This window comes from Etheostoma spectabile, chromosome 9 (assembly GCF_008692095.1).
Source record: "Etheostoma spectabile isolate EspeVRDwgs_2016 chromosome 9, UIUC_Espe_1.0, whole genome shotgun sequence".
NCBI classification, from domain to species: domain Eukaryota; kingdom Metazoa; phylum Chordata; class Actinopteri; order Perciformes; family Percidae; genus Etheostoma; species Etheostoma spectabile.
The window spans coordinates 10,627,120-10,650,858 of record NC_045741.1 but is presented as its reverse complement, the minus strand read 5'-3'; the positions used below and the strand labels follow the sequence as shown (position 1 = coordinate 10,650,858).

Sequence of the window (23,739 nt, the reverse complement as noted above, 5' to 3'; positions counted from 1 at the left end):
GGTTAGGGTTATGTATTGTGTGCTTCAAATTATGGAAGACCAGATGCTGTATGGCTTCACAGACTGTTACAAACAGCAATGAACTATGAAGAAGAAGATCACTGGACATAAAACAGCTCTCTTCCTGGATATTCTGAGCTTGTGATGTTTTGCACTTTAAGAGACTCTATGCACTTTGCGAGAGCACTTTAATACACACACTTTACTAACCCTTTTTGGCACTGACACATTTTATAGTAAGCTCAAATGTTAATTATGTTTGCTTTAATTTTGTGTTTTTCTTTTCTGTTTTGCCCTCTAACAATGTATACCTACTCTTCATAACTTAATAGAAATAAGAAGAAAGAAGGGGAGGTGGAGGGTTGTACTCTTTGCCTGCAACGACAGCTGAATAGCATGGGGAGAAACAGATTTAAAGCAGGGTTGTGACTCTGTGATTGGCCCTTGAAATTTGTGTATGATTCTGAATGGTTTGGCAGGAAGGTGAACGCCTCCAACAGCTGATTTGAATTAGGTAGAGCATTGATTAAATTAGGTCTTCCTGAAAGAATTTACGCTGAGCTACAATTATATCAGGAGAGACTAGTTGCATATGTGTGACAGTTAGACACAGCATGATAACATTCTGGCACATTAAACTCACGATTGTTTGCCAATACATATGCAAATGCATTGCATTTATTAAATTAAATGTTCAGCCTTCATAGAAATATTGATCTTTATATCTGAGTGCTTTTTATGTTGAAGTACGAAAGTCTGTAGGTGAGGGAAGGGTTGACTGAGTTGAGTAGAATTCATTCTTTAGACCATGTGTCTAAATTTAATAAATTAGCTCAGTATGGCAGATCCCAGCTGACAAAACCCATTATCATCCATTCCTTTTAACATCAAAGCGCCGTCTATTACCACTGAGATAAAAATGTTTGGAATCAAAGTTAATATTTACAAGTAATATTTTAACATTTTCACACAACTATGACTGAAAACTAGAATCTGATCTGATTACTCAATATATTAACATCATGGCAAACATAATTCACAGTTTACCATGATGGTATGAGACCGGATCAGGTCGGCCAATTAAATTATCTCACATGATAGTTTTTTTTCCGACATGAGGGTGTTACATAAGCTGCTAAAAGAAATCCAGATCTATGTGTCTCAAGGAAATTAAAACTTAATGGCTGAGTCATGTTTCGCGTTTATTGAATGGTAATTGATAACCTATACTGTTTACACAACACTGGGGATAATACCAGACTCATCCCTTTTGTGTTTTGAGGCATTTAAGCCAACTGAAACTTGTGTTGCAGGTGCAGCACATGTTTCTGGATTGGTTCCCTCAGCGAAGCTGGTGGCAGGGTGTGTTTTAAAGGAAGAATGCACTGAAACATTCAGCCATATTTTCATGGTCAGAAGTGCAATTTGATCATTGTAAAATGGTCTTTAATTAATGTTTCAACGATGAAATTAGATCTGGGGCCCACTGTGGTAGTTAACCTTTGTACTCAAGAAAAAAAAGAAAAAAAGAAGCGAGAGCGCCAGTGTTGTCAAGCACATGAGAATGTAGTGAGCATATCGCTTTCCTTGTTGTTACTGGGAGGTCCAAATTGATTCCCGAAAACATTTAATCCTTGTGCAGATTCAAATATTATCAATTGAGGATGTGCATAAAGTAAAATAGCTCAATATCAGAAATCACAAATTTGCTTTAAGGGCCTTTACAATCTGCACTGCATACAACTTAGACCCTCGCTTCAGATAAGGGGAAAAATCTCCCCAAAAACACTTTTAACAGGGAAAAATGGAAGAAACTTCAAGAACAGCAACTGAGCTCGCTGGTGAGCTGCGAGCTCCGTCCCTGCTGTGGTGTTTTTGTTAGGTCTCTCCCGTCTCCATCTTTCCTCTCTGTGTTTTTTATTTTAATCTTTAATTTTTTTGGTCCTGGGACGCTTTCCTGTGTTCCAGTGTGTTGTTCGTTTATTGTTTAAATAAAATGAAAATACTTGATCACAGAAAAAAAAACAGCAACTGAGGAGGGATCCCTCTCCCACATGCCACAGATGTCATGTGTACAGAACTGACCAACATAGTAGAATTACTGTATAGACAATCATGATGACACAACAGATTGATTGCCAACAAATACAAAGAATAATTTCAGGAGGACGTTAAATAACTTCAGCTGTTGCCAAAAAGATAAGCCAAATTGGAATAATTTTCCATAATAAGACAACGGTGAGGGTGCAAAATTAAATTCATCTGTTATCCTTTCTTTGTTAGACTATCTTTTCCATAATTTTAAAACTCGATCTTTCTCTGTTATTTATTGCACACCTTTCTTAGTGACACAATTCAACATCTACAGTATATTAACTTAACTATAGTTAAGCAGTCTAATAATTTATGTGTATATGCTCACTAGTGGTTGCACTGTCAACCTATATGCTGATGACCTACAACTTTGTTCTGGTAGTTGTCCCCAGATGGGTGTAATCCCATTATTCACATTTGTTCTGTTGATCACATAAATCTGTGGAAGTCCCAACACTTTCTGCAGTTGAAAAAAGACAAATACTGTAGGTGGAAATTGGCCTTAATAAATAGAACCAACAACAAGGAACTGTTGCTAAAGGATAAGCACCAAGTAAACAGGAATGGTGTCATCACTGAAGCCACATTTGTAATGTCTGCCATGGTCAAAAAGTTATTCATCATTCCAGGAAAGTTGATAAACTATGGGATTCACTTTTCCCCTGAAATCAGAAACATAGTGTTTAAACACCTGACCCACCAAGTCTAGAGTACAATATGTCCTCAAGATTACAATCTTCATTACGTTTCTATTTTACGTTCTTCACATCAAATTATGGATTCATATAATCCTATTTGTTCACAAGTTACAGTTGATGGTGGATATCGGTATATCCATCTGCTCTTTTCAAATCTGGACTGTATCCTGAGCTGTTAGAATGGTCATTAGGAGTTTTTTAAGTAATGTAGCCAAATTTGATTTGTTGGTAGCTGTTTCCTCCAGAGAGGTAAGCTTATCTCACTTGTTACAGTAATGAAACTAGCACACACCTCTCCACCAAGGTGGCTGAGCAAACATACAAGTTATGAAAGTCTAAAAGTTACAAGTCAAACACAAAAGGTCTTCCAGCCAGGCGTCGTTCTTCATAGCAGGTGAAACATGTGGAAGAAAGAAAGGAATGGACTTCTTTCTAAGTCACAGCTTATCATAAACTAGGTATTCCTTTTATATTATTCTTGTACTGTGTAATTTTCATGGCAAAAAATACACAGGTGAGAATTTGAAGAGCACAAACAGACACATTAACAGTCAATAAACAATGTTTCAGTGAATTAGCATAGGAATCATAGTTTAATTTAACCTTTTATTTAGTTAAGCACTGCATTTATGTGCAAAAATAACCACAAAACAAAGAAGAGGATGCTGAAAGTTCTTTATTAAATGAAATATGCATCAGGTTTTTTACAACCACAGTGACACATGTTCAATACAGTTAAATACATCCTGAGAACAAGCAACAGCACACGGCAGAGATCACACGCTACCGTGTGAAGCAGTGTCTGCCACTTTTCATCAGGAGGCTTTGTACTTGGGGCTGCACCTACAAGTCTTTTTTATTTAAATTTGGTACGTTTTCTAATTCATAATTCTTAAAACAAAAGGGGTGAAATTGTTATATGTGGCGGAGCACTGTTACTGATTTGCTTATTCATTTTTTTTGTCAATTAGATTTTTGTTAGTTTATTTAGTTTCTTAACGCAATAGCTCAGTGATAAAATAATTAGCAATTACCCAATTTTTTTTCGGGAATAGTATTTCAATGTAGTTATAGTTGTTTGTAAATCAAAGGTTCTATTATGAGAAACTCTTACATTACACCCTTACAATGATTTTGTCTCATGATGTATACTCTGAGCAGCACACACAAAATGCACTCTTTTTGTGAGCTTGATTGTTGAGTGCACAGTGATGGTTTAGTTTGGCCGTGATATATGAACATTCTGTAAAAAGCAAGTTTAAAACACTTAATCATATCACAAACATTTCTTAACATTCATCATGTTATCACCAATGTATCATGGCCACAGATTAACAGTTCTTCTTCTATGTAGCGATGGCTTTATTCCAGTAGAGCAGGAGGAAGAGGAGGATGAAGAAGGTGAAGGAGTTAGTTGCATCTGGTAAGAATACAGTCAGTAAAATTCAGTTTGCAGGAATTTAATATTTATTCTAGGATGTTTGCTAAAATTGTGTTAAGTCAGTGTTGGAATTTTGATGCAAAACAATAAAAAGCATGCAATGTTTCATTGTGACCAGCAGATGGGCACATTATTATACCTGAACTTATGTAATGGATATGCTGTAATCATTTTGACTTTAGTAGAGGGGAGTAAATTAACTTGAATTAACCAATTACTTATAATTATTGTATATTTACTCAACTTACCGTATGTTAATCCAGACTTCTCTTTCCTCTGTAAATCACTGCATAAGAACAGGTTAAAGTGACTGTGATTAGAAAAAAGTATATATATTCAAAATGTTTTTCTAAACTTTTTTAGCAGTAATTTTTTGGGTGGTGTCAGTTAATTTGACTTAAAATTCTTAATATTCATGCAGATACTCACCTGTGCCAACGTTGCTCCCTGAGCAAGTGACTGAGAGAGGAGAGACAAAAAAAAATCTACTTTAGTAAAAATGTTCCATATTTGGAGTGTTTGAATTGTCTTTACTTTGCTACTGTTGTGTTATAATCTGATCCAAAATAAAGCTAATGAAATTCCTTTACAGAAGTATATCAAATGAAAAAGTACAACCAACTGTGTGTTACTTTACACTTTCATTCTAAAACATCATGATGATCACCCCTTTCATGTCTATCCACTGTCACTATAATGAAGGGAAAAGCCACCAAAAAATAATCTAAAAAAAAAAAAATTTAAAAACTACATTCTAATATTTCCTCACCGCTAAATATTACTGGGAGATCCCACAGTCATACCTGAGTACAGTCTCTGGGGGCAGAACAGGACTTTGCTGCCCTCTGGCGTGAGCGGAGCCACCACTACATGATAGACGTCCCCACACTGGATGTTGCCAACATCACAGCTGCTCGCTCCGGGGGGGGCAGTGCAGGTGTAGTTGTTGCTGCCGCCCACCATCTCTGTGATGTAGCTGTGGCTGCTGCCAGCGCTGCGCCAGTACACCCGCAGAGAGTTCCCAGCTAAACTGTAGAGCCTGACACCTGATGGACAGCAGGCACCTACGAAAAGGGGGGAACAGAGATGAAGTGATGGATCTATTATCAGAAAGGTTATGTTGGTGGATATTACATATATAAAACCCATAGAGCCCATTTCAAAAACAACTGGAAAAGAAACAATAACATGACACATACTGAGTCTTTAAGCTATAAATCTTAGCAGTATTTGGATTGATGGATGTATTATTTAACCTTTAACTTTACAACTAAAATGTTGAATTTATAAGTGATTAACATACACGTTTTAAAATTAACAATATAAGTGAATAGTAATACAGTTTTTTGTCTGTGTGTGTGTTACACAGCATGTATACATTGCAGCCTTAATTGACTCTATTTAAACCAGTAGTTGTATTAGTAGTGTTGATTTTTTTCCCCCAGTACATTATGTCTGTGGACAAAATGACGACTAGTATTGTTTATTTTGTGTGTGACAAGTAACACATTACAGTAAGTACTCTTTTAGGTTTAGATAATAAGTGTGATAAAGTTTTTTTTCCTTCTCGGTGGTAGAAAACATCATGACTCACTGGACGAGAAGCCCTTATAGGTGCAGTTGGACATGCGTCCGCTTTTGCTGAACGCCTCCATGGTGACAGTGTAGTTGGTCCCACAGGTGATGCATCCCATGAGGCAGTGGGAGTCCTGGGTGTGGCAGCGGGCGTGGCCACGCGTTGATGTCAGGGAAGTGAGGAATGAATGCGCCCCCTTGGCGTGAGACCACAAGATGTTGCTCACCGCCTGTGTCACCTGTTCCACTGTTAGATTCATCGGGCAACAGGGTTCTGTCAAAGAAGACGATATATGTGGATGGTTGGGGTGGAACCCAGAGCTACTATCAGTATCTGCATCTGTATGTGTTTATGTCACAAAAATATCTGCATTCAAATTGCACAGACTTCTAAAATCTATCCCAAGGAGTACTGAAGCTGTTCTGGAGGATCTAGGTGGTCCAACACATCCCTAACATGAGTTTGTATTGTTTTTTCAATACCTGTCTTTACTTTTGAATTAAATGGATCAATCCAAACCTTTGACCACCAACCTGTTTCCAGAGAGTCAGAGTAGCTGGTTAAACTCTGGCCGGCTGCGCTGGTTGCTATAACGCTGACTTCATAGGTGGAGCCACATGGAAGGTCAGTGATGTCACAGCTGTTTCCGCTGGTGGTGCAGGTGTGTTGGCCGTCATCCCCCGACGCGCTCACAGTGTAAGTAGCAGCTCTGTTGTTTGCCTTCCAGCTGACACTTACGCAGGAGGAGTTCTTCGGATCCAGCAACAGATTCATCGGCATACAAGGAGCTGATGGGGACAAAGGAAAGAAGGAATCAAAGGTTAAATGAATTTACCAAGTATGTACCTTTGAGGGTACAACCCACATACAGTATATTGTACTCTCTATATTGAAGTTTTTGTGGAGTTTCAGTCAAATAGGATAATTATTTTACTGCTGTTCCATGTGAAATCTAGGAACTAAAGTTTAAGTTCAGCACAAGATCAACAGAACTTAAGTGAAACATTTAACTGCATATTTGCTGGATACATATAGGTATCAATGAATATTAGTGTTCTACCTGTGTCTTTGTTGTGAGCTTTGCATGCACGGTTGCATCCACTGATTTCATTGCAGGGTGTCACCACCACACTGTAGGGACTGTCGCAGCTGAGGTCAGAGAGAGCGCACACGGGCGCTGTGTCGTTACACAGGATGACCTCTGAAATGTCTGCAGCCCGAGTCTCGTACAACTCTGCCCCCCGCGAGGCCATCCACATGATCTCCAGAGTGTCACTGCTCACCACGGAGACCGATACATTCTCTGGACAACAGGGCACTAAAAGACACAGGTGATACACAAGTAAACAGACATAGACATATAATGGTCATCCCCAGGATCCTCATCCGTCTCATCTGCTACTTACAGGTGGTATGGTTGAGAATCCGTCCTTGAGGACTGATGCCAGCCTCATTGTACGCAAACACAGACAGCAGGTATGTGTGGCCACACAGGCAGTGGTATTTGCAGTTGTTGCTAGTGGTGTTGCAGGTCTCCTCCGTGCTGTCACCTCTCTTGAAGAAGGCCACGTAGCTGTCGGCATGAGGGACCGTGCCCCACGTTAGCGTGCAGTTTCCTTCTGTCGACTCCACGAGAGCCAAAGACTCTGGTGGGCAGGGGACTGGCAGTCCAGGACAGCAGGGAGTTTAGTCACACTAATTTACTGACAGCGCTTTCAGAGCGGCCTAATGCTTTAATTTGAGGTCCATGGCTACCACTGATGTAAAATATCTGGTGCTAGATGGGAATGTTGCTCACTAAACATGTGTATTATCATATTGATGCATAAATACAGTTAATCCTTTTTTATACTGTTTCCATAAATAAGGCTTGCTCATTCATTGCCCATAATGGCCGATTGCAACCAGATAGTTACCTTGGTAGAAACTACTTTATTTGATTCCACTTAATGCTGTGTATATCAGTATCTAAAATATCAAATACTTACAGGTGATGAATACTACAGGGCTGGATGGGAAGCTGGGTCCGGCCTCGTTCAGGGCAATGACCTGGATAGTGTGGACCTCTCCACAGCCCACAGCCGACAGGGTGCAAGAGCTGGATGTGGAGTTACAGGTGTGGCCATGGTCACTCATGACGTGGTACTGAATGGATCCATAAACATCCTGATTGAGTTCCCAGGAGACAGAGAGTCCGGCCACACCATTACTCGTCACAATAGAGACATTGACAATAGATGGCGCTGGTGGTCCTGTTAAAACAGTAAATTAAAAGTTGATTAAAGTTAACATGCATCAAAATGATGCATCAAACATAAGTGGTTAGTTTGTTAGTGTTGTTGTTGTTGTGGGATATTGATGTTATGAAGGTTTAGTTCAGTTTAACCAAAGTCACACAATTACACCATCAAACTAACCGATGCTGTGAAAGGCTGAAAGGTAACGAGGTGAAAATATTCTCATTATAGCTACATTTAAACCTTAATGGATTTTTTTAAGTGACTAAAATATGTTGCGTCGGCCCCCGTCCACAGCGTTACATTGCTTAGCTTCCGTGTTGGGACTGCTCCAAACTGGGGGGGGGGGCGACTGCCATCCATTGTCAGTAATACACTGACTATCTGAAGTACCTCACACAACCCCGCTTCAAAATATCCAAACTATCCCTTTAATGTCTGGATTTGTATATTTTGGTACTACTACAAGAGGTCGCCAAAGTTAGGAACTTTCCCCTTCTATTCCCATGATAAAATGGGGAAAATAAATGAATAAATTAATGTTCCTTTGCAAATATATGATTTCACTTTATATTGGTGGCTATAATGACATCATCATTTTTATCAAAATATGTACTGACTGGAGGTCGTGGTTGAGGTCTCTTTCTATTTACGACAACTAGATTTGGGACTATTCGCAGGTTAAATGGCAGAAAATGTTTCGGATGTTCTCTATCAAGGACAGGGTACGAGTTGGAGGTGGGAATGTGTGTTCGTCTACCTGTACAGGTACAGGTAAAGCAAAGGATAGCATAACCTTGATAAAATATGTATCACACACATTGCAGTTCTCTGCTGTGTGTTGTGTTTCTTTTTGATCAGTTTTCTTTTCTTTGGAGTTGTTTTTGGCCTCTGCGGTCATTTAGCATCTCTTTTCCACATCATTTTGGACCAATATTATCACCATATACTGTATGTGTCCAAAAATTTGTAAAAACTAGAACACTCAAAAAGCTTAGAGACTAATCTTGCTAAAGAAATCCAACTACAGTCATAAGATCTGAGAAAAGTCTTATTAGTTACATTCATTCTAATTCGGTGAGGCCCAAAATAGCTTGGGTGCTGCAACTAAACCTTACAGTGGCCGAAGAACCCCTGTAGTATTAGAAAGGCTCATGGAGAATACAGTGTAGTTATAGGAGCTTGCATGTGTCTCTCTCCTGTTGTAGGTTATTGCATGTACACAGCCGTTCACAGAGTATAAAAACACAGAGAGAAGCCTCATTACTTGTTGTTTGGTTGATGTACAGACTCCCCTCTCCCTCTCGGCCCTCGAGGTCCCAGGCGAAACCCTTGATGCCGTAGAGTGCGCCAGCAGCCAGGCCAGAGATGGTCAAATTGGTGTTGGAGGTGTTGTGCTTTATGTTGGTGTCTGAGCCAAAGGCATATATAGAAAGGCTGTACTGGACAGCGTGAGCAACAGGGGCCCAGGACACAATGATGCTGTCATTGTTGGGAGAGGAGGTGGAGATCTGAGGAGGAGGCAAAACTGTGGAGGACAAGAAAGGTTGACAAGTTTTACATGTATGGAACGTTTTGGGGAATGGAGGCTGTACCATTAATACTTAAAGATGCATTTTTACTTTGATTGTTTCCTATGTAGTCATTATTATTTTAAGATTTGAAGCCATGTTTCGGGGGGCTCTAAGTCTTTAGTGAGACAAATTTCAAGTGAGTCAATTTTTACAGATGTTAAGTCCAAGTCAAATCTTAAGTCCTAATTTTTGTAAATTAAGTCTCAGGTCTCAAGATATTTTAAGTACTCACCAATATTGTCACAAGTTGATCGACAGCCTAATTGCATACATACTAATCCCAAATTTCTCTTTAGATGCCTTCTTTTTTTCTGACTATAGGTGAACAATTCACCTCAGATGTGTGAAATAATGTTTTTTGATTCCAACATGTAACTGAAAAGCATGTCTTTAGAATTTGAACAAGTAAGAATCTTTGAATAAATGTATGTATAGCATAGTTGATTTAAATCTAACATATTAGGTAGCACACATTTGTGAAATGAAATCAGAGAGTGATAATGGCAAACAGAGAACAAAAATGGTGAAACTGCTTTTAGCATGTTGTTTTCACTCGTGTGGATCAGCTTTTCCTCCCAGGATGAGGGTGGGGGAGGTGACAGCTATGTTCTCAGGATAAGGTCAACCCATTGTGCTTGACGTAGAACGGTCAGGCATAGTTAACCCCGATAGAGGAGAGGCCTTGAGGGGCGCTGATGCATTTATGAGGTATGAACTTGGATTTGCATAAACACTACCAATTACGTGTGTATACATTCACTCACGGTCCTGTATAGAATGGCTCTGCTATGGGACAATGAGGCAGATCAAGTGACTTCTGCAGGACATGTGGACTGATGAGAACAGTACACAATAAATGTAGGAATAATTTCTAACCCTAACCACCACTTGGGTGTTTTGTTTTTCGTACTGAATATGATTATGAGGTTTTGACTCCCAGCTGTGGAAGTGGAAATCTAACATTCTGCACACATAAAGATTACATGACAAAACAAAAGTACCTGTCTTTGCAGTCACAGGAAGAGACGGCTGACTCCGGCCTCCACTGTTTGCAGACATGATGCTGAGCGTGTACTCAGTGTATGGCGAGAGGGACTCAATCTCAGCGGGGGAGGAGGACACTTTGTCTTCTCTGAAAAAGCCATCATCATTCTGGATCCGTATGATGTAATGAGTTGCCCCGGTCTTCAAGCTGAAGCCCACCATCAAGGTGGTGCTATCCTTTGGCTTCACTGTCTGGATGGGCTCCATTATCTCAGGGGCTAAAATATACAATCAGTTCAGATCATAGACGGCCTCCAAGAAGAGGACAATACTGTCAAATTAACTTTAAATAGGAAGATGTTGGTAATGCAATGCGAGGGATGGGTTCCACCTTCTCAGCAGTAGTTGGCTGTGGAATCTACCTTATGACCTAAACATTTCAGGGACTGGGAAACAACATTTTAATTTGTCTCATCTCCCTGGGTACGTTTGAGAAAGCCAGAAACTGAAATAAGAATAAATGAAATCCTCTTAATGTATTTTAATATCAACTGAGTAGGTCTTATGTGGTCATTGTCATCTGCCCATCAACAAAGTTATTTTAGGTGTTTAAATTGACATTGTTAGTGATCGTTCTGGATCCGCTATTTTTTTTCAGTTTTCTCTGCTGACTGTGAATTAGTGTGCCTAAATATTGCAACATGAAACTTAGACAAAGCCAAACACATGTAACACTATAACATTTAGTACAACAGCTTGATTTTAAAATGGAAAATTAAACAACAGGGTTAGCACAAAATAGAATTTGTGTTTTTAAATGCTTAAACATTACTGGTATGGACACAAGTGTAGCTCACCTGTGAATGAATCAACAGCTGCAGAGCTCAGTCTTACTTGGGAACTATCCAGGGCTTCAATTGTGAATGTATACAGGATGTTCGGGGTCAGAGAGTTGACAGATCCCAGCACTGTGTTCGGACCAAACGTGGCAAAAGCAATGGGGTTGCTTGGTGAGTTTTGGGGGGCAACAGTGATCTTGTATGAGCTGGCTCCAGAGTACCTGGTCCATCTGAGAATGGCAGTCTTGGATGTTACTGAGAACACGGATACTTGGATAGCTGATGAGAGAGATGAAAGAAATGGTGATCATTACAACACCTGTTCAGCATCTTGACAGACAAAGTCTTTTACACATACACGTATGATATCAAGATTTTGTGCACTTTAATTCAATGATATAAACATCTAGAGTGGATTTATGGTAAAAGAGAACATACAGTACCTTGGGCAGCAGCCTGCAAATTTAGATGAGAAAACATTATAAACAATTGTTTAAATAAATTTGAGTTACTACCAAGTAATTAACTATTCATTTAAGGTTCCATTGCATGTGCTCCTCTCTTTTCAATACAAGATTTTTGTGCATGAATTTGAAATTAGCTATCTATTATAACAAATGTTATTCCATTACTGTACCTGTGAGCATATGCCCAGCAAGACAAAAGTCACCAGCCACTTCATAGGCCCCATTTTTCACTTCTGTCTTTCACTTTTTCTCACGCTCTGCAGCTTCTGTTAGAACTTATTTTGTGAAAGTGCTTTACTCTAAACTGACCTTTTCTGAGCTGGTGTCTATGCTGGTTGGAATACCTGCAACTGGTCCCTCCCACTGGAGGGAAATGTCCAGTCATAGCGAAGCAGAGAGATGCACCTTAGGGCAGGTGCAGGTTGGTTAGCGTGAGAAGGAAACACCTCAGTAGCTATAGGCATGATAGTCTATATTCAAGGATGTAAGATACCACAAAATGTGGCATAATAGGGGTCTGACAAAGGAATTGGATTCCCCTACCTTAAGGCCTCAAATCCCTCTCTTTCTTCATTGAGGTGTGACATAAAGTTTTTAGGTCGAAGAACCCAGGACAAAGCCCCTCATGTATCCAGTCTTAAGGCTTCAGAATACAATGGAAAAATAAATGACCAGTCATTTCAGTATCATCACAAAATCCACACGTATTAGTTTCAATTCCAAATCATTGGATGGATTTATTTTGCTTAAGGGAGTTATAATTATTAATAAGATAGGTGAATAGTTATTTTTAAATAGATTTGGGAAATTGAGTTTCTGAAAGATACAAGGTATGGAGATGTAGGCTAAGTAAACGTAAGTTTAATTGTTTTGTTTTGAATTTTGATTTCATTAAAGTCACATCCTTCAACAAAAAGTTGTGGGAGACAAGCGGTGATAGGGTGTGTTAAGATTCCTTTAGTTGGGGATGGCTTTAGACATAGATTCAAATATATAACGATTGCCAATTTAAATTATACTGTACAGTATATCTAAAGCAGAAATGTTCAAATTACATAATACAGCCACGGTTTGGCCTATAGTAGCCTATTAAAAACTACACTATTGACGTACTGTATATTAAGAGAACTACAGCGCTCCATGACTGGGTAAAGTTGGTTACCGTGGTAAAGTTGGTTTTATATTGGACGTTGGATTTTAGACACATTCAAAACATCTTTTTGACCTACTGATCTCAAAACACTTCTGTGGAATTCAGCTAATTCCCCTACACATAACACCCCTACACATTTAAAAAAAAAAAAAAAAAACCTTGATTTTATAATTATTTTTTACTTTTGACCAATAACCAGAATTTCCCGGGACTTCAACCAATCGCAGCAGTCCCACGAGCCAGACTTTGTATCAGTATGTGACTCTGAGAGCCGCCGACCAAGCGGGAGTGAGATTGGTTTGACGTCGCACATGCGTCGCTAAAATTCAGATTTCTGATATGAAGATATGCTTTGATTGAACATCTCACATTTTACCAACAAAACCTACAGCGAAACCACGCAAAACCTTTCAGACCGTCCTGCCAGCTTATATATATATAAGTATATATTTCAACATCAGTGTAAGCGGTAACCTTCTTTCACACTGTTGCTGACAGCGTCTGCTGAGTTTTTGAGTTTGGTCAAAAAGAAAAGTATCCATTAAAATAAAAAGAATACATATAAAGTATACATTAAGTCAAGCTGCATAATAGATTTATAGCATTTTTTAACATTTTAAAATAATTATAAAATCAAAGGGTGTGTTTTTTGAAAAAAAAAGAAGAAGCTTTGGGTTATGTGTTGGGGATTTTAGCTGAGTTAGGTCAAAACGTCAAGCTGCGTCGAATATGTCGAATATCCAACGTCCAATATAAAACCAACTTTACTTCGGTGGGACAGGAAGAGGAAGAGGCGCAAAAAAAAAACAAGATGGCGACGGGCAGTGATCACGGGCTGAAAAGAATAGTTTGGAAAAGTAAGTTCACCCAAACGGGGAAGGTTTATTGTACATGTGAAACTTAAAGTTCTACAGAGTACGTGCTGTTTTATTTACCGTTTGGGACTTTGCATCTTGGAGGGACATTTTCATTCTTCTGTTCATCGTAACGGAAGTTTACTAAACCGAATTGGGTGAAGACTCTCTCAACATATAACGTTAAACAGAGACTCGATAGGGTCATCGCAGACGGCACTTGTGTTTCCACTTGGCACCCTTGTTTATCATAACTTTACTGACAGGGAGTGTTGTTATCCCACTTTTGAAGAGAGTAGTCGGAATGAGGTCAAATTCTGTCTCTGAGCCCCACCTCATATCCATATATCTAATGTTATGCCTCATATCTGCAGGCGGGTGTGTCATCAGCTGCTAGTTAAAGATGTCGCAGAGATGGCTGTTTGGGGTTAAGAGCTTGGGTTGAGGTTAAAATAAGGGAAATTATAACTTTACACTCATTTGTCGGATTTTATTTGGTAACGCTAGTTACATGTAGCCGATAGCTAAAACGGATCCAGTCTAATGTAAACAGAACTTACTTAGCTGATATAGTAAAGGTTATAATATGCATCACAGTCTCAGAAAAAGTCTCCATGAAGTTGGATTAACGTCTAAAATGTTAAGATGAAGACGTTACGATGTATTGCGGGGTAGTTGTATTACTGCAGTAGTTTTAGCCTACTGTAGCTAATTGGTTGTGTACTTCAGACACTTAAACTGTCTCGAGTTTTAACACACTTTCTTTTATTTCATAAACCAAAGAGTGTAATCACAATGACTTGTTTTGTCAAACTATCCACACGTACAGTACATCTCTAACATGGTTGGTCATGTAATGCAAGTATAATAGAATAGCTTATTTAGGAACATTCAGGAAAACTGCTGTGACCTGATGATTCATAATGTTTCCAGTGGTTATTTAGGAGTTGGTAAAATACCAAAAATGATGACAAATCACAAATTTGAAGAGCGTAAAATTACATTTTAATCACTTCATTACATTTCTTTAGTGTTTCCGCACTAGAACCAAGCTACAGCTTAGGTAGGGTTGTCATAAATGGTAAGTTTTCTTTTTCTGATTTCAGTCATGTTGTTATTCCCAAGTCATGTTCTGTGTCTCTTACAGGAATAAAAGATACAATTATTACAGACTGCAAGAACTCTGAAGTATGGAAGGTAGGACAATCCTCCTTGTACTCAATACAGTCTAAGATTGTAATTGCAATACCTCAACATCACAGATCCAACTTTTATTTGATAGAGTCCACTTGTGCACTGTGACTGGAATAGAATTGCAATTTCTGGCAACATATTACAGTGTGATACATCGTTTAACTGACCAATACCTATTTATCTTTTTTTACAGGTATTGATTCTGGACCCCTTCACCACCAAGCTCCTCTCATCATGCTGCAAAATGTCCGATCTGATGTCAGAGAAAATAACAAGTAGGTTCCCATAACAGTAAAACAGTCCTTGTCATATAATACCGGTAATAAACCAAACTAACTGCACTCTGTATGTGGATTTCTGTAGTTACTCTGTTAAAATAAATGTGTTGTTTCTTTAGTCGTGGAGGACCTGTTCAAAAGCAGAGAGCCTGTTCCAGAAATGAAGGCCATCTACTTCATGTCACCAACCGCTGAGGTTTGCCTTTATATTCCTGTCATGATATCGCTGGTTGGATTGAAGTTTCTAATTGCTCCAAAATTAATTTTCATTCTGGTGATGTCTTTTTTTTCTGCCAATTTCTGTCGTGATATCTCAAATCTAATTTTTTCATTTTTTTTTTCATAGTGTGTTGATGCCTTCATTGCTGACTTCAAGACCAAACCAAAATATAAAGCAGCATATGTTTATTTCACGGACTGTAAGTAAGATACTACAATAGGAAAATAAATGTCAAAAAGAAATTTATCCAACATGATCAAAATGTTGTTTCGATGATTTCTTTATTTGTGTTGATAAACAGGTTAGATACAAACTAAAAGCTTTTTTGGTCCCACAGACTGTCCCGATGACCTGTTCAACAACATGAAGCTGTACTGTGCAAAGTACATACGAGTCTGTAAGGAAATAAACATGTCCTTCATGCCACTAGAGGCACAAGTGAGTCTTTAAGGAGTTTGTTCTTTTATGTTCTTCTGTAAATCTCTATTTCCTCTGTTTTAATCGGACTGTTATTTGTTAACTGACGGAAAACTAACGTGGTGTTCAGTGTCTTACCACTGGGTGAAAGAGATTTGCAGTATTTTAAGTAGACCTAGGCAATATATTGATATTGTTAAATGAGACTAGATGGTGTCTTAGATTTTGGATATTGTAATATGGCTTAAGTTGTGTCTTTTTCTTGTTTTAAAGGCTGCATTACAGTAAAGTGATGTCATTTAGTCAACTGTTCTATTATTTGCCTTTACCCACTTAGTCATTATATCCATATTACTGATGATTATTTATCAAAAATCTCATTGTGTAAACATTTTGTGAAAGCATCCGTTGTCAAGACTACAATTTCGTTATGGTATTTATATCAAGGTTTTTGGTCAAATATATTGTGATATATGATTTTCTCCATATCGCCCAGCCCTAATTTTGAGGGACTCCAATGGGCGTTGTCTGCTTTAAGCTATGATATAATGATTTGACAAACTTTGTATTACACCAGTGGCTTGGGAACTGTAACTGGTTGTTCTCTGTATTTTGAAAAAAAGGGGGGGGAGAAGGCCTTTAGGTTCCCACTTGTTTAGACATTTTCTCAAAGTAAATCAGAGTTATTGGTTTCTGTTGAATATCAGGTGTTAAGTTCTTGAAGAAGAAAAGATCCATAGGTTGCTTTATTTTATTACTACGTGCATAGTTTATAGAGAGAAATTCTTTTAGACTCTGGTGTGTTGAATGCTTTTCAGGTGTTCACATGTGATAATCCGGGGGCTTTCCAAAGAATCTACAGTCCCAAAAGTCAGGACAAAACAAAGACACTGGAGACACTCGCAGACCAGCTTGTCACGCTTTGTGCCACGTTAGACGAGTACCCCGGGGTCAGATACAAGAAGTAAGCCAGAGAAGACTTGGTTTCTCAGCTTACAACACACCTCAGCCCCCAAGTATGATGAGACTTTTTATCAGAAAAGCTGGAATCGAGACCATAGAATATGTAACCTTACAGTGGCATAAAAGAAATGAAGCTTAAATGCAGTAGCAAGCGTCACTTCACCTTGCTGGACCTTAAAACGTCTTAAAATTGAATGTGAATCCAAATGACATCAATGTGTGGCTTTCATTATCTTACATGAAGTACGAGTTTATTTTCCCCACAATATACATACAAAATCTACCCGTACACAAGCCACAGTCAGACCATATGAAACAAAAGCTGTGCAGCCTTGCTGTGTATTATCATAACTGTAATAACTCATTGAAAACTTTTTATGTCATAACAGCAACATGGTGAATGCCAAGATCCTTGCCGAGATGGTGGACAACAAACTGGCCAAACACTATGAGCTGGATGACAGCGGCAAGAAAAAGGTGAGACACCTGCTGCAGAAAGAATGTTGACAGAAAACACAAGATCTTAGCCCAGGGAGTAAATGTGACCCTGAAATGACTGTATTATTTTCCAGTAAAAGCAGAAAAGATTCCCTCCTTTGCCTTAAGCAGAGTATGTAGTTGCTCTTCACCAGAAATTGGAAAATGGAAAAGCGGCTCGGTAGCAGCTCAGCAGTATCGCATAAAGGAAGGAAAAAGGCCAAATGTCACTGTCAGACAATAACCACTGGGTTTAGTTTTCTATAGAAAATGTGGTGTAATATTTACACTTTATCTGTTTGCCTCCCCCCCGCTGCCCCCCCTCCCCCATCACAAGGAAAAGACCCAGGCCCAGCTGCTGATTGTGGAGAGAGGTATTGACCCCGTCAGCCCCATCCTGCATGAGCTGACCTACCAGGCCATGGCTTACGACCTCATTGATATCCAGAACGACACCTACAAGTAATACAAGCTTTTCCTACTGAATCTCACCATAGTCACACATACACAATATGCTCACTGCTCCATATCCCCATGCTCATATGGCGGACACAGTGTTCTTAAATTTAGACAATACATTCCTAGCTAACAACAAGGGCTGCACGATATGAGGAAAATATGAGATATGCAATAATGTGGTTGAATATAACGATATTACTTGCGATAAATAAACGGATATTAAAATGTTCTCAGATCTGCATTTCTGCTGCTTTCATTATTCTGCTAAAACACAGCAAGTTGCTTGTTGAATTTTAAACAAATAAAAGTAAATCATTTCCAACATTCTTTTATTGAAGTTTGAATTGAATATAAAATGCACCACTAATAAGAGAACAAGTTACTTTTTAGAGTGCCATTTTCCACTGATATTTTCTTTCAATTCTCAAATCTTTGTGCCTTTCGCAATATGTTGCAGCCTTTTGCGATGTGTACATTGCACCATTGATATCGCAATGACGATTTCAAAAAACAAAACAAAACAAACTATATTGTGCAGCCCTACTAACAATTATCTGGTTGTTATGGTTGCCAGGTACAAGGCTAAAGATGGCTCAGAGAAGCAGGCCTTGCTGAATGAGGACGACATGCTCTGGGTGAAGCTGAGGCACAAGCACATTGCTGACGTCTCAGAGTAAGTGAGCAAGTTCTGAACGATGGAGGTGTCCCGTTGCTGTCGTCGGCATCCCAACACTAACCCCTTTTTATCTTCTCATAATAGACAAATCCGCAAGTTGGTAAAGGAAATATCTGCTAGCAAGAAAGAAGGGAAGCCAGATGGGAAGGTACAGTGCTGTGGTTTCTTCTGATCTGCGTGCCCGATCTCTTGAGCTGTATTTCATACTTAAAATGTATTGTGCAAATAATTCTTTTTTTTTCAGATCACTATTAGCAATTTGGCCCAGATGATGAAGAAGATGCCCGCATTCCGTAAACAAGTCACTGAGGTATGGGGCACCAATATTAATTCAGTTGCTTTGGGGTGGTATCTCTAATTCTAGAGTAAAATGATCATTATGTCGTGGTTGGGTTGGGAGCCTGCTATTATGTGGGGTTGACGTCACCATGTTCAGAAGCAAAACACAACAGAAAGTCACAGTTTCTGGACTCTGTGATAAATATATTTGTCTTTCACTCCAGTAACTATGCTTGTACATAGTTCTGTTCATATTTTTTCAACTTTTCTCCCTGTCTGAATTCTAGAAAACTATTCATCTGCAGTTGGCCGAGGACTGCATGCACCATTTCGCAAACAACGTGGAGAAACTCTGCAAAGCTGAACAGGTCTGTGTGTGCTCCATCATCTGTTTTGGTGAAACAAGTGGCGAGTATTTTTTTACCACTTAACCTTGATTGAACAAGTCAGTGGGTGCGGTGGTTTACAGAGTAGGTCTAACTTTTGCCAGGTAGAAAACCTCATGAGAACAAACATTTTCCTTTTGAGCAAGAGACTTGAGTACTTTTCTGTAGTTATTTACCCAGTTTGACCTCTTGCCACCTCCTTAAGAGAGACATGTGAAGTGTGTTAGTTATACTAGTCAGCATCCAAATGTGAAATATGTGGAGCTTTTGTGAATAAATAAAAACATGCAAACATTCACAATATTACCTGCCTAAACAAAATATACAGTGCTGCCCGTAAGTTTAGGAATCCATGCTAAAGTTGACTAAAAAGAGGAATAAAACATTAGGAAAACTCCAACCTTTAAGGATGGCAATTTTCTTTGTGAATGAATAATGTATTGTAAATAAATAAATGTTCTTTCTTAAAATACACCCCTATGTTAAATTCCCTTAGAGGCAGGCAGGGTTTTATTTTTAAAGGCCAGTTATTTCATGGATCCAGGATAATATGCATCCTGATAAAGTTCCCTTGGCCTTTGGAATTAAAATACTCCCACATCCTCACAAACCCTTGACCATACATAGAGATTGGCATTGCTTTATTTGAGTTAAAACAATAGCTGGTTTGATTTGGACTGAGAGATGACTTTATGGAAAGTACCCCATGCCAATTATTTATTTACAATACATTATCCATTCACAAAGAAAATTTGTGTCCTTTTTTTTAACAAAGGCATTAAGATCAGATTCCAAAAGATGATAAAAAAAAAAAACCTAAACTTATGAGCAGCACTGTAAAATAAGGTTTGTTTCTGTGTAGGATCTTGCAGTGGGATTAGACGTGGAGGGCGTGAAGGTGAAAGATCCCATGAGGACCCTTCTGCCTGTGCTGCTCAACCCATACAGCACCCACGACAAGATCAGAGCTGTGCTGCTCTACATCTTCAGCCTCAACGGTACAGCAAACTTGCAATTATGCCACAGGAATGTGGATATCATTTTCCAAGACCATAAAATGGAACTAAAATGGACGTCCTTGTTGATCAAGACCTTCATTGCTAAGTATTTGACTAAGAGGATGCAGCCATAATAAACTACAGGCCGTTTTCCACTGGCTGTGCTGCTTCTGGTTTTGTTCCGTCTTCTGCCATGCGTCATTCCAGACTGGGAGCATCTCAGAAGCAGCGGAGCGTCTTTCCTGCCCGACTTGCAGATTAAATTGTCTGTACGGTTACACTTAAGGTTTTCTAAATAACAGTGACATAACACTGTCATGAACGTGTCATAAAACATTATAAACATGTCACGTTTATGACATAATGATTTTTTTAGTCGGTGTCATTTGGTTTTGTCATAAAAAGTTGTGGTTAAGGTTAGGGTTCATGTGTCATGACTGTGTCATGGCAGTGTCATGTCGCTCTTATTTAGAAAACAAGTAAAGTGTTGCTGTCTCTACATATACTTTACAGAGCAAGCACTCCTGGAATTAAACTCCGCACCTTCTCTTTTCTCTCATGTTAATGAAAAACAATCTGGTGGAATATCAAGCATAGACTTAATGGCTGTGATAATTTGTATGGCCTGCAGCGCAGAAGCGCACAAAGGAAAATATCGGTGACACACAATTTTTTGTGTGTGTGTGTGTGTGTGTGTGTGTGTGTGTGTGTGAGAACAGGAACAACTGACGAGAACTTAAGCAAACTCATCCAGCATGTTAAGATCGAGGACGAACGCGAATTTATCCTGAACTGGAAAGAGCTGGGGGTCCCTATCATCACATCGGTATGTGCAGAAGAGGAAGCATAACCATGGGTTAAAGTACTAATGAGGAAAAATGGGTTTCTTTTTTCTTTTCTTAAAAAAATAAAATAAAAATCATTGTTCATTTATTCAATTTAGTCTCAGCTGAACCCTGCTTACTGTTTCTTGTACTTTTGTTTTCTAGCCCAGTTTCTTCTCTCGCAAACCAACTAGACGGGATCGTTCCCAGGATCAGACTTACAACCTTTCCAGATGGACTCCTGTTATAAAAGATGTGATGGAGGTCAGTGAGAGCAGATTACCATATTGTATGTTGTATTGTACAAAGTATTAGCATTAGTATCATTTTTGCATGATCACATTGCATTTACACCTTTTTTATTTTATACAATTTATATACAGCTCTTTGAAAACTCTCTGATTAAATTTGCTTTGCTAAAGAGGAGGCTTAGCAATTATGGATGCAATAATGAATGAAGTAGCATAACTCCAGAGAAAAGGATTTGGATTCAACTAGGAAGCAGTGATTTAAAGTTGGTAAAGATAGGATGTTGGATAGGAAGGAAAAAGAAGTTCCGGCATCAACCTGAGTTATCTCTTACAAATCTCAACATGTAGCCCGATCTAGGTCACTGAAAAATAATGAACAGAACTATGAAACCACAAAAAGAGGTTAGGTAGTGTTACATGTACAGTATGTTTCTTCTGTACTTCCTTATCCATTTGTAAAAGACATTATCTTAGCATCCACAAGGGACAATAATGCACCACTTATGTGATGATCCCTGAGGATGTTCCTTTTGTTTCAGCCACATCCTGCTGTCTGATCCTCAAATGTGTTTACAGTATGTATGCAAACGCCTTCCATAGAAGAGGTTATTGTAGTGAGGTGACATGTTTGTGTTAAAACAGGTAAGATGTCACTGTAAAAAGAGACATGCTACACACACATTACTCTCAACCTACCTTTCACACTGTCTTGGATGAAGTTTGCTTGTGCCCACTTGTTTTGAGATTGTAAGCTGTTATTAATATAACGGCTCTGAGACTGTTACATTTAATAATCTGCTGTTGAGTCTAATTCTCTAAAATAGATGGGGAACTGAGAGGCAGCGCTTCTCCTATGCCCTTTGGTATAAAATTTTTATAAGATTTATTCCAAAACCTAATTACTTAATTTCAGTTCTGTAATTGCACAGAACTGAAATTCCACATGTTAGTATGTCAAGTGATGTCCATTAAGGAAACTGGTCCCAAAGAAAGTTGAGATTGTCTTAGAAGCAAAACATTAAGTCTGCGGTTTACCAGTTGAGAAGGCTCATTGTTGCACATCATTACAGATAGGATTTGCATGTACTGTAAGTTTATTGTAATATTCCAAAAAGCAGGACATCTGGCTGATATATAACATGAAACATTCTTTGTGTCTTCTCCTCATTTTGACTTCCCTTTTCTGTTATTACCTGAAAAAGCCATTTCTGAGCAGTCAACACCCAAGCACCTGGTTTCCTGTAAATTGTGGTGAACAGTTTCCTTTTGCAGCAGGAAACCGACCCAAATAAATCTGTGTAGTTTTCAGTGACATGCTGTAAGTGCCAGAAGTCGAAATGCAGTATCTGTTTAGACTTCAGTTTAGCTAAAATTGAAAGTCTCTGAGACTGAAAAGTGTTTGACAGCAGATTGTTTTAGGCTGTATTTTTAAATCCCCTGATGCATCTTGTACTGGGCATGAGAAATGGTCATGCCAGTCCAAAGATTACACCTGCTGTTGGTTCTCGGTCACAGAGGGGTCTTCTACTTCAAAGTAGTAGACCGCTTATGTTTACTTTCATTAAAGTTATAGTCAAATGTGTGTATTGGCTTGCCCAAAAAGGTTTTTGGTCTCTATGGGACTTAACTTTTACAAATGACAGATGTATTACAAATCTGTAACTTTCAGGATGCCGTGGAGAACAAACTGGACACCACAGAGTGGCCACACCAGTCTGAGTGTCCTGCTGCCTGGAATGGCTCCGGGGCTGTCAGGTACAGTAGTTGGTTTCTTTTTTATCACACTAGACCTGGGTCACTTATTTTCTGGGGATAATTATGAATTCTTTTAAAAATGCTGTGATCTTTACGGGTTCATCCCAATTGCTAACCTAATGTCCAATGCTCATGCCTTGTTTACATGTGTTAGAACACTTCTTAGAAATATATCTACATATTTTTATACTGTCACTCAAAAGGGACATGTTTTACACACAAAAGGTCCTTATTTGTTTTTACCATTGACTGTAAAATTAGTGAACAGAGCATGTGTGACGTCACCTATTGGTTTGTGGAGATCTGCTATGAGTTGTCAAAGTTGCCGTTATGGGCGCAGCCATCCTGGTTGCTGATGTGACTATTTCAGATGACCGGGAGGAGTGAGGGAGGAGCTGCTTACGCTCTACGTTATGTTACACACATTCACTGGCAATCATATCATAGCCACGCCCTAAAACACTCCCTTTTTTATTGCCGATTTTAAAATCATCAAGACCATAATTTAAAAAAAATGAACATTATTCTGTGTTGCAGAAGACTTAAAGTCCCATGGGATGAAAATGTTACTTTATGAGTTTTTTTTAACATTAATGAGAGTTCCCCCAGTCTGCCTATGGTCCCCCTGTGGCTAGAAATGGCGAT

General features: G+C 38.8%; 2 protein-coding genes across 2 annotated transcripts in view; one reads left to right on the top strand and one right to left on the bottom strand.

Annotated features, from left to right (window-relative positions):
* Positions 1-3,453: 3,453 nt before the first annotated feature.
* Positions 3,454-12,237, bottom strand: LOC116694997 (fibronectin type III domain-containing protein 7). The gene is made up of 14 exons (XM_032524993.1): positions 12,081-12,237; positions 11,887-11,899; positions 11,462-11,722; positions 10,622-10,882; positions 9,314-9,574; positions 7,798-8,061; positions 7,216-7,470; positions 6,870-7,127; positions 6,343-6,597; positions 5,828-6,082; positions 5,037-5,297; positions 4,663-4,692; positions 4,482-4,519; positions 3,454-4,212 (listed from the first exon to the last, which is right to left on the bottom strand). Exons 1-13 carry the CDS (start codon positions 12,132-12,134, stop codon positions 4,488-4,490), a joined length of 2,460 nt encoding a protein of 819 aa, XP_032380884.1. The 5' UTR covers positions 12,135-12,237; the 3' UTR covers positions 3,454-4,212; positions 4,482-4,487.
* A 1,582-nt stretch (positions 12,238-13,819) lies between these two features.
* The window catches only part of stxbp3 (syntaxin binding protein 3), a 12,056-nt gene continuing 2,136 nt past the window's right edge, over positions 13,820-23,739 (top strand). Inside the window, exons 1-17 of the mRNA XM_032524994.1 lie at positions 13,820-13,920; positions 15,065-15,114; positions 15,305-15,386; positions 15,509-15,585; positions 15,736-15,808; positions 15,947-16,047; positions 16,845-16,990; positions 17,379-17,466; positions 17,804-17,928; positions 18,500-18,598; positions 18,686-18,749; positions 18,846-18,911; positions 19,168-19,248; positions 20,129-20,264; positions 20,984-21,090; positions 21,254-21,352; positions 23,009-23,094. Coding sequence (XP_032380885.1) covers positions 13,875-13,920; positions 15,065-15,114; positions 15,305-15,386; positions 15,509-15,585; positions 15,736-15,808; positions 15,947-16,047; positions 16,845-16,990; positions 17,379-17,466; positions 17,804-17,928; positions 18,500-18,598; positions 18,686-18,749; positions 18,846-18,911; positions 19,168-19,248; positions 20,129-20,264; positions 20,984-21,090; positions 21,254-21,352; positions 23,009-23,094 — 1,526 coding nt within the window. The 5' untranslated portion in view covers positions 13,820-13,874. The remainder of the gene's footprint in view (positions 13,921-15,064; positions 15,115-15,304; positions 15,387-15,508; positions 15,586-15,735; positions 15,809-15,946; positions 16,048-16,844; positions 16,991-17,378; positions 17,467-17,803; positions 17,929-18,499; positions 18,599-18,685; positions 18,750-18,845; positions 18,912-19,167; positions 19,249-20,128; positions 20,265-20,983; positions 21,091-21,253; positions 21,353-23,008; positions 23,095-23,739) is intronic.